The 8,954-nt window shown below is 44.1% G+C and overlaps 1 protein-coding gene across 2 annotated transcripts; it reads left to right on the top strand.

Moving 5' to 3' along the window:
• Positions 1-256: 256 nt before the first annotated feature.
• tmem258 (transmembrane protein 258) lies at positions 257-7,976 on the top strand. 2 transcript variants are annotated; one of them, XM_078414791.1, is made up of 4 exons: positions 257-309; positions 4,606-4,715; positions 6,546-6,696; positions 7,805-7,976. In XM_078414791.1, exons 1-3 carry the CDS (start codon positions 307-309, stop codon positions 6,670-6,672), a joined length of 240 nt encoding a protein of 79 aa, XP_078270917.1. In that variant the 5' UTR covers positions 257-306; the 3' UTR covers positions 6,673-6,696; positions 7,805-7,976. The 2 variants fall into 2 exon arrangements, with proteins under 2 accessions (XP_078270917.1, XP_078270916.1); XM_078414790.1 differs by lacking the exon at positions 257-309 and adding an exon at positions 607-633.
• The last annotated feature ends 978 nt before the right edge of the window (positions 7,977-8,954 follow it).

Below are 8,954 nucleotides of genomic sequence, written 5' to 3'. Positions count from 1 at the left end.
GCTCAGCACTGCTCTCTGCTTGTGGTGGGATGGGTCATTTGCTGAACCTTCACCCAGGCGCCGCAAAGGCTGACGGGATCTGTAGTTGAATGCTCGGGTAAGGGGCGGGGTGACATCATTCGCTGGCCAAATTTAAACTCCAAATTGTTCAGACTTTTAAAACAAATGCGTAGCGCGAAGATCTTTGAATACGGATCGGAAAAATAAAGAGGATTTAAAGGGGCGAAAGGGGAAGACTACAAGTCCCAGAAGGCAGTGGGGGCAGTCAGGTGACTTCCTCGTTGGAGACGTGGCCCGAGAGCGAAGATGGTGAGAGGCAGCGGCGGGAGCGAGCGAGGGAGGCTGGGAGGGGAGGGGAGCGGGACCGGCAGTGGCCGGAGGGAGGGAGGGCAGGGCAGGGCAGGACCGGGGACCTGGGTGTCGGGCAACAGGCCGGGCCAATCGTCCCGCTGCAGGAGGCCTTAGTGGGCTGGGGCTGGGGCTGGGACTGGGTCAGTCCCCGTGGCTGGGACTGGGTGGTGCGGGACCGGGCCCGCGGTGTAGAGGGAGCAGGGACAGTGTAGTGGTGTGGGCCAGCGGTTGGTGTGGACAGATGTGGAGTTACAGAGCAACACAACACTCATGCAGAGCCAGGTGCTATTTCCATTTCGCTGCCCCTCGCCCTTATCCATTGACCTGCTTTGCCAGCAGGACTCATTGGTGCCACAATAAAATACCACCTAGATATACCAAAACCCTTATTAGCCCTCACGGTTTTACAATTCAGTTCATTGGCCCATGTGTGAATCGAGGTTGTGGCCATGTCTGGAACTGAGTAGTCTTGACCAGATGCAACTCTCATTGAGCAGGTTATTGGCACCAAATGTTAATACAGTATTGTCACTGGCATCTTCCATCACTTGATTGACAGTGATGCAGCTGGCAGAGCTGCTGCCACACAGCACCAGAGTCACTGATTCGATCCTGACCTTGGGTGCTCTCTGAGTGGTGTTTGCATGTTTTCCCTGTGACCCCAAGTGTTTCCTCTGTGTGTCCAGTTTCCTCCCATATCCAAATGATTTGTAGGTTAATTGGCATCTTATTTCCCCCGACTATGTTGGGTGGGATGTGGATAGGACTTGTTTGGCTGATGAGTCTGAAAATGTCACATATCCATTTTTCTCCAGAGAATCTGCATGATTCGCTGAGTTACTCCCAACATTTGTGTCTATCTTTGGGATAAACCAGCATCAGCAGTTCATTTTTATTACATTGTTGCTACAGAAAGCAGTGTTGTCCTAGTTCTTAAAGTTAACCCAGCTTGTTTGGCTGGTCGGCTGTTTTGAACTTTGCCACTGTTCAGAAAAAGGTTCTACTATTCAGAGTAGTTGAACATTGATCCTTATTTGTTCATTCCTGTGTTTTTTGAGTGTTACAGTCTGCCAAACTTTTTAAAAGTGTATTACTTTATCTTGCAGCACGGTGACTATTCAGTCATTTTGAACAGAATATTTGATTTCACCTCTTCCCATCTGGCTGTAATTTTGGAGAACTAGTTTTGATCGATGGATTTTTAAAAGGCTATTTGTGCAAAGTCTTGTACATTATTGAAGCCTTTTAAAAATGCCTGCTCCCAGTTTTGGAGTGGGGACGGTGCAAAAAGTTTGGGTGCTAATGACTCAATGTCCTCCTTGTTCGGCATTAGACTTGTGTAAATATAAAATTTACAGCATGTCCTTTGTGTTGCTTATCATCACTGAGGATACAAATAATTCTACTGAGTATGAAATCAGTTGTTCAGGTTAAACAAGACATCTTTTTAGAAATCATGAACTGCAGATGCTGGTTTACAGAGGAAGGCACAGAGTACTTGTGTGGCTCAGTGGGTCAGGCAACATTTCTGAAGAAGGACTGGTGATGTTTTGGGTTGGGACCTTTCAGACCAATTGGACACTTTTTAGTTTAGAGATACAGAGTGGAAACAGGCCCTTTGCCCCACCAAGTCCATCCTGACCATGTTCATGCTGGTTCTATATTATCCCACATTCTCATCCACTCCCAACACACTAGGAAACAATTTACAGAGCCAATTAACCTACAAACCCTCACATTTTGGGGATGTAGAAGGAAAACAGCATCCGGAGGAAACTCATGCGGTCACAGGGAGAATGTGCAAACTTCACACAGACAGCACCCGAGGTCAGGATCGAACTTGGGTCTAAGTGCTCTCATGGTACTGAAACCTAAATGTTATGTAACAAAAGTTGCTGACCCCTGCAGCAGGTTCAAGGGTCGGGTCCAAATGGTTAGAGGCCAACAGGCACGGGTCAAGTTGGCATATTGGATCCAAAAATGAGATGCGCGACTTTGGATACTGGAGGAACCCAGATGAGCAGCATCTGTGAAGAGAAAGGAACTGGACATTTCAGATTGGGACCCTGCATCACGACGGAGTGGAGAGGGAAGATAGCCAGTATATAGAGGGGAGTAAGAGGGTGATAGGTGGTAAGTGAAGTGTCAAGAGTGTTTTATTAGATGTACTGAAATGGAACAATCAAATCCTTACTTGCAGCCGCCCAATAATTATGTAAACATAGTACTCAGTAGATACCATAATAAACTGGAGAGGGATGGGGAAGGAGGAGCAGATGGAGCTAGGTGGAGTTGGGAGACTGATAGTGGAACCAGACAAGGGGACTAAATAAAAAGAAGGGGGCAGATGGAGCCAGTGTACGAGAGGATGGAGACAGAGGCTGGGGGTCAATGAGAGTGGGGCACAAAGGCTACACGTGCTAGAGCCTGATGGTCAGGAAGGTCATCCCAATCTCCTATTTGCATTCCCCCATACACCCTGTCCTTTGGTGCAGCAATGGCCATCTCCATTGCCACAACATAGTTTACCCAATGCAAACTCAAGAATTATACCTCGGTGATCTATGACCCAACAGTATGACATTTAATTTTCCAATCCAGATAACCTACATCCCCTGTTTTTCTCGATCCATTATTCTTCCCATTTCTGTACTCCCTTCCCCCTCCCCACCCCCTTTATTCCTCACTTCCTTGATTCATCTATCACCTAGCAGTTTAAAAAAAAGACAATGCTGGAGTAATTCGGTGGGTTCGGCAGCATCTCTAGAGGACATGGATAGGTGAATTTCGGGTCAGGATCCTTCTTCAGGCCCCGTCTCACACCTCTCCCTCTTCACTTTATTCCGGCGACCTTCCCTCGCTGCTGTCCCAGTGGAGGGTCTGCACCCGAAAACATAATTCCTTTCCCTCCATATATGCTGTGCGACCCACAAATTTTCACCGCCAGTTTGTTTTTTGGATGGAATATTGGCTTGGCAAAGGAAGGAGGAAGCTGATTCTGAAATCTTGTGCTGCTCTTGAAGTCTGTTTGAAATTTCTTTGGGACCTGCTACGCTATTTAATCTTATCAAAATAATCCACCTGCATGTCTAAGTTGTGTTTATTTTTGCCAAAATACAAAGTCCTTTGTAGTGTGAGACTGTAGAATATCCCCTTCACTTCAGCATTATCTTTTTGAAGAAAATATGTAATTGGCAGCTCTTGTAATGTAAAGTGCGGTCTCCCATGCAGACTCCATGCTAAAATGTAGCCAACATTCAGTACCAGGCAGCACAGGCAAAGTTTAAAGGGGATGTGTGGGGCGGTATTCTTTTAATGCAGAGTGGTGGGTGCCTGGAATGTGCTTCCAGAGGTGGTGGTGGAGGCAGATGCATTTGTTGCATTTAGGGGGCTTTCGGATAGGCAATAGATATGGAGGAATATGGATTATGTGCAGGCAAATCAGAGCTTGGCTTGGCATCATGTTTGGCATAAACATTGTGGCTAAAGGGCCTTTCTCTGTGCTATACTGTTTTCTGTTCTGCAGAATTTCAATTAATTGCAGATTTGTATCATTTGGGATAGCTGACATAATTGTTCACACTTTTAGGCTTCAGTCTCATGCTTGTTAGTAACTTCACAATCGTTACCGTTGTCAGCCTGTGTCAGCTAGGGATAGTACTGAGTGGGACCCTGGAGAAAGTGTACCTGGCTATCAGCTGTGGATAGTGTTGGCTTTGTCTGGAATGTATTACTTGGAGAAACAGGGAACTGCAGATGCTGGTTTACACAAAGTGCTGGAGTAGCTCAGATGGTCAAGCAACATCCCTGGAGAACATGAATAGGGGATGCGTAGGAAGAAACTGCAGATGGTGGTTTATACTGAAGATAGACAGAAAATGCTGGAGTAACAGCAGGTCAGGCAGCATCTCTGGAAAAAAGGAATAGGTGAAGTTTTGGGTCGGAACCCTTCTGCAGAACCAAAGTTTGCAGAATGGTTCTGACCTGAAATGTCACCTATTCCTTTTCTTCAGAGATGCCGCCTGCCCTGCTGTGTTACTCCAGCATTTTCTGTCTATCTTATGGATAGGTGATGTTTCGGGTTGGGACCTTTCACTATTACTCAGAGCAAAGACCTGTTTGCCATCAGCCTTGTGTGTGAATATGGACACTATTTTTGTTGTATGGTCTTTCACCTGGACAAGCAGAAGCTCCAGTATGTTTTGTCTACCTCTATTGTGGAAAGTTAATCACTATGACAATTGTTTTCCTCAGGAGCTCGAGGCAATGACCCGATACACCAGCCCGGTCAATCCTGCTGTCTTCCCACATTTGACGGTGGTCCTCCTAGCAATTGGGATGTTCTTCACCGCCTGGTTCTTTGTGTATCCTTTCCAATTGTGATTGGTTAAAGACTATTTTGGATTCTGAGCAATGTGAAGGGTTCATATAGTCACCTTCAGTGTTAGCAAGGAGTTTGGTTCAAACTTGGTGCACTGTGTTGAAAATGTATCTGCTACAATCTTTTTGATCACTGATCCTTGGAACTGGCGTTTATAGGTTAGGTTGACATTAATAGTAATGGATAAAGCAGTTTAGTTACATTCCCATGCGCAGTGGTGCAGCTAGTAGAGCTGCTGCCTCTCCGCACCTGAGACCTGGGTTTGATCCCAACCTCGGGTGCTGTCTGTGTGGAGTTTGCATGTTTTCCCTGTGGCCGTGTGGGTTTCCTCCCACATCCCAAAGACTTGCAAGTCATTGGCCTATGTAAATTATTTTTAGTGTGCAGAGAGTGGATGAGAAAGTGGGATAATGTAGAACTAGTGGTGAATGCGTGATCATTGGTCAGAGTGGACTTGGTGAGCCGAAGGACCTTAACTAACAAACCTAATAATTGGCACAACTTAACTCTTGCAGCTATTATCAGAACAGTTTTGAAATGTTTTGACACACTAAAAACATTTGAAAGGTTTGTAACTTGTAAAGGCTTTATGTCACACTGGTCTTTAGCAGCTTGGTCTACAGAAAGAGATATTGGTGGAGATGGAGAAAGATGGGTCAGATTTCTTTGATTCCTATTTTCAGTACTTGTCCCCATTAGATGGAGTCATTTAGTAGGTCAGGCTGCATCAATGAAAGGAATGGACAGAAGACGTTTTAGGTCGAAACAAATTGTAATGGGGAGAGAAAGCTGGAGAAGCAGTTTTCCATTCTTTTCCAGTTTCTTTCCTCCTACAACAATCAGTCTGAGGAAGGGTCTTAACCCAAAATGTCTCCCTTCCATTACTCCAACAGATGCTGCCTGACCCGCTGAGTTACTCCAGTTTTGTCAGTATTGCATCTAGCTTTACACAAGGATTTGTATATTGTAGCGGTGCGTGACGGGGAAGAGCAAGATTGTGATTCCAGTCTTCAGGAGCGATGATAGAATCTGATGTGGGGACTTGCTGATTCCATTTATGAAATTTTAGACGTGCTCTTCACATAACACCATTTCAAAGCCAATCATTACTGACTTAGCGTGTTCTTGGTGGGGAGTTAGTATTTTGCATTTGGATCTTGATCTAGTGGTTTATCCAATTGTTAATCTTGGGGGTACCTGTTAAAAGCATGAGGCCTTAAACACAGGCCAGAGCCCTGCTCCATCCTTGACCAGCAGAGTCCGTGGTTTGCATGTATGTTTGATAGTTTAATTTATTGTTACATTTACTTTATTGTCACATGTACCAAGGTACAGTGAAAAGCATTTTTGTTGTGTGCTAACCAGTTAGCGAAAAGACTATTCATGATTACAATTGAGCCTTCCACAGTGTACAGATACAGGATAAAGGGAATAGCGTTTAGTGCAAGTTAAAGTCCAATAAAAGATAGTCAAAGGGTCTCCAATGAGGTGGATGGTAGGTCAGGACAGCTCTCCAGTTGGTAATAGGACTGTTCCGTTGCCTGATAATAGCTGGGAAGAAACTGTCCCTGAATCTGGAGGTGTGCGTTTTCACACTTCTGTACCTCTTGCCTGATGGGAGAGGGAAGAAGAGGGAGTGTGCGGGGTGAAACTCGTCCTTAGTTATGTTGGTTTAAATCAGGATAATACTTGAGGTTGGTGACAGATTTCCTTGCGCATGTCATAGCTTCTAACAATGTACTTCAAAGCACTACAGAGAAACTGTGGAAGCCTGATGAAAATCTCAATCACTTTTCCTGAATCGTTCCATTAGATATGAAGTCACATCTACCAAGTACACACGGGACATTTACAAAGAGCTGCTGATTTCTCTAGTAGCATCTCTTTTTATGGGATTTGGAGTACTTTTCCTTCTTCTTTGGGTCGGAATCTTTGTATGACAGGAGCTGGGAGTTCATGGGGAGGTAAGGAAAAGCTGCTGTACCCTTGTTAGCAGTCCAATGTCCTCCCTGCCCTTGCACTGCAAACTCTTGGGTATAAATCAAAAAAGGACATGCAAGATAGATGGCATGAGGGTGACACTGCTCTCTAGTGCAGTGCTTCTTAAACTATTTCAGTGTCATTCACCCTTGAGTATCACAAAATCTCATTCACCCTCGACTAAATTTTCTTATGTTTTTGGTAATTTTCGTCTTATAATGTGTATAATTTTATATATATTGTCATTCATCCCTTTAGTTTCATTCGCCCCAAAAATAATTTCATTCACCCTTGGGTGAACCTTTCACCAGTTTAAGAAACACTGTTCTAGTATCGGCAACAAGGGACGATTGAGATGAGCTTGGGGAGGGAGAAAGGTGATTCATTTCCAGTGCTGACAAAGCAATCTGTTTAAGTCTGGAAAATGATCTATAATTGTATTTTTCATTTACCTGTGCTTAAAGGTAAATTTATTTTTTTGTTTAAATCTTCCATAATCTTATGTAACCCTCTTACTTTCACCCCAGTATCAATGGCCAATTTTTTTTACAAGATGCTGCTTCATTACACTCCTACTTGCCTCTCCTAATTAAAACTCTATGCTGATCAAGCCTTAAAATAGCTCTCCTAATCCTGTGGTGCGTTCCACTTCTAAAGTATCTAGGGTATGATTATCTATATTAAGGGTAGACTAGTAGCATTATTGTAGTAACTTAGTGGGTCAGGCAGTATCTTTGTATGACATAGTTTGTACTCCAAAGACGTACGGATATGTAGGTTAATTGACTGGGTAAATGTAAAAATTGTCCCTAGTGTGTGTAGGATAGTGTTAGTGTGCGGGGATCGGTGGTCGGCGCGGACTTGGTGGGCCGAAAAGGCCTGTTTCCGCGCTGTATCTGAAATATGAAAAAATATATATGAAAAGTTGGGCAACGTTTTGGGTCGGAACCTTTCTTCAGACCCGATACATCATCTGACTTGCTGCATGACCTGCTAAGTTACTCCAGCACTTTGATTTTTGTTTTTTTTTGCAAACCAGCATCTGTAGTTCCTTGTTCCTCTGTAATATTTTAACTTTTGTATCCTGTACAGAACTGCGAGACCATTCCTTCAGGATCTGCTGCATTCACACTGACTTGCTTGTAGTCTCAATGCCTCTGGTTATCACAGAAGCAAAAAGGCCTTCAAGATCCACTGTGTGGCACCTGGAATTTTTATCTAAACCTATTGTACTAACAAAAAAATAAAAGCTTTGTTCACATTTTCTTTTTTACTTTTCAAGTTTATAAAATAAGTTCCTAACTATTCTTGCCAGTTCTAGCTGGTCTGTTAGGTGACAGTGGTGTGGAATTTTCAGCATCCTCCCTCGAGTGAACAGGACCTGTAACTTGCCTTCCCATCTCCGGCCTTTATCCACCATCTGCCAATCAGCCCCCCCCCCCCCCCCCACCTGTATCTACTTACCCTGCCACCACCCCCCCCTTCCATTTTCTCCCCCTATTACAATTGGTCTGAAGAAGGGTCCTGAGCCAAAGCTTCATCTGTCCATGTTCTCCAGAATGCTGCCTGAAGGAAGAAAGGGAGATGTAGGAAGAAAGGGGAGGGGATTGTTAGAGGATAGCTAACATTGCAGATTTTAATGTTTGTACCAAGGATGGACACATGAGTGCTGGAGGAACTCAGCAGGTTTGGCTGCATCTTTGGAGAAAAAGGATGGGTAATGTTTTATGTCAGGATCCTTTTTCAGACTCGAGTCCAGTGCCGAAATGTCACCCACCCTCTTTCTCCAGAGATGCTGCCTGATTCACTGAGTTACTCCAGCAGTTTGTCTCTTTCTTTGGTATAAACCAGCGTCGGCAGTTCTTTGTTTCTACTCAATGTTCATACTATTGGGTTGTAAGCTAGGTGGAAGTTTTTCATTATATAAAACTGCAAAGGCAGAGGGTCCATGAAGTGGAACCAGAGACCTCTTTCTCCCACATTGGGTGCTCCCTCTTCCCCCCCAACCTCACCCAGACATACTGCCATCCTCATCAAAATGAGCTCTTAAGACTGGGCAGATTACAAGATTTTGGACCTGCCATTGCTGAATTGAAAGTGAATATATGTTTCATATTTTTGAGCATTCACAATATTTTGCTTTTATAATCTCAAAATTTTATTTGGATCTCTGGACATTTTAATCTTGGTACTGGTCTTGCATTCTGCCCCATTACAAACTTTACCTTTTATAAAATATACA

Source organism: Rhinoraja longicauda, chromosome 18 (assembly GCF_053455715.1).
Source record: "Rhinoraja longicauda isolate Sanriku21f chromosome 18, sRhiLon1.1, whole genome shotgun sequence".
NCBI classification, from domain to species: Eukaryota; Metazoa; Chordata; class Chondrichthyes; order Rajiformes; family Arhynchobatidae; genus Rhinoraja; species Rhinoraja longicauda.
Note: the sequence above shows the minus strand (reverse complement) of the source record. Positions and strands in the feature narration are given on the sequence as shown.

Coding starts and splice junctions, on each gene's coding strand:
- tmem258 (XM_078414790.1), top strand. Junction 4,716..6,545: donor TTCACCGCCTGGTTCTTTGT/GTATCCTTTCCA, acceptor TCGTTCCATTAG/ATATGAAGTCACATCTACCA.